The 929-nt window shown below is 40.5% G+C and overlaps 1 protein-coding gene across 1 annotated transcript in view; it reads left to right on the plus strand.

The window, feature by feature from the left end:
- LOC118404343 (adhesion G-protein coupled receptor G2-like) overlaps positions 1 to 929 on the plus strand; it is a 13,715-nt gene that overhangs the window by 8,024 nt on the left and 4,762 nt on the right. The window contains exon 13 of the mRNA XM_035803412.1: positions 365 to 492. Coding sequence (XP_035659305.1) covers positions 365 to 492 — 128 coding nt within the window. The remainder of the gene's footprint in view (positions 1 to 364; positions 493 to 929) is intronic.

Genomic DNA, 929 nt, shown 5'->3' on the forward strand with positions numbered 1-929 from the left:
GACCATCAAATTCAAACCATAAGAACAAGTTTAAACAGTTAAATCAAAGACCACCCAGAAGACTAATAAAATCCAGGTGTATATGGACAGGTAGCTATCATACACTAGATGCTTGTGCCAAAGGAGAAAAGTTTATAAAGTGTATTCTGAAAGCTACACAACTAGCCACCAGACACTCTCAGTACGCAACAACAAAGATAAATTATGTCCCTTTGCCTTAAAGTTTATGCCCTTTTATCCTACCAGCTGATTTCCGTATTGTTTCCAGGATGTGTACGGCTCCACAGCTAAACAGCAACAACAAAGATAACAAACAAAGAGTTTATGCTCTTATCCTGTCAGCTGATTTCCGTATTGTTTCCAGGACGTGTACGGATCAACAGCTAAACTGAGCGAGGGGAACCAGAAGGCGTTGTCCATCATCTCTCTGATCGGCTGTGCCGTGTCGTCAGCAGGACTGCTGTTCGCGCTTATAACGTTCCTACTCTTCAGGTATGGCTTAATACGAAATATGTACTACACTTTGGGATAATATCTCTTACGAAATATGCTCTGGTCGTAGGGATAACATTTCTGCGCTTATGATCAATTCAGGTACTTGTTAACTTGAGAAAAATGCTTTGATCTCAGGAATAGCATTTATTCTAAACGATCGTATTAGTCAAGAAGCTAACCTTTACCTAGTATGTTTTAGAAAGTAAATAACTCTTTTTGTCTCGCCTATCTGTCTAAGTATATAGCCGTGTGACTGTGTCTGTCTGTTTGTGCATCTTTGTGCCTGTCTATATCGGTCTAAGTCTGCTGTTATTGGTCTGTGTGTCTGTCTCTAGAACGGTATATATTTGTTCCCGCAGATAGCAATCGCCGTTTAAGGATCGAAAACTGGCGACTCAAATTGCTTTTGTTGCTTTGTTTTTCCGCTTCACGCC

This window comes from Branchiostoma floridae, chromosome 17 (assembly GCF_000003815.2).
Source record: "Branchiostoma floridae strain S238N-H82 chromosome 17, Bfl_VNyyK, whole genome shotgun sequence".
NCBI lineage: Eukaryota > Metazoa > Chordata > Leptocardii > Amphioxiformes > Branchiostomatidae > Branchiostoma > Branchiostoma floridae.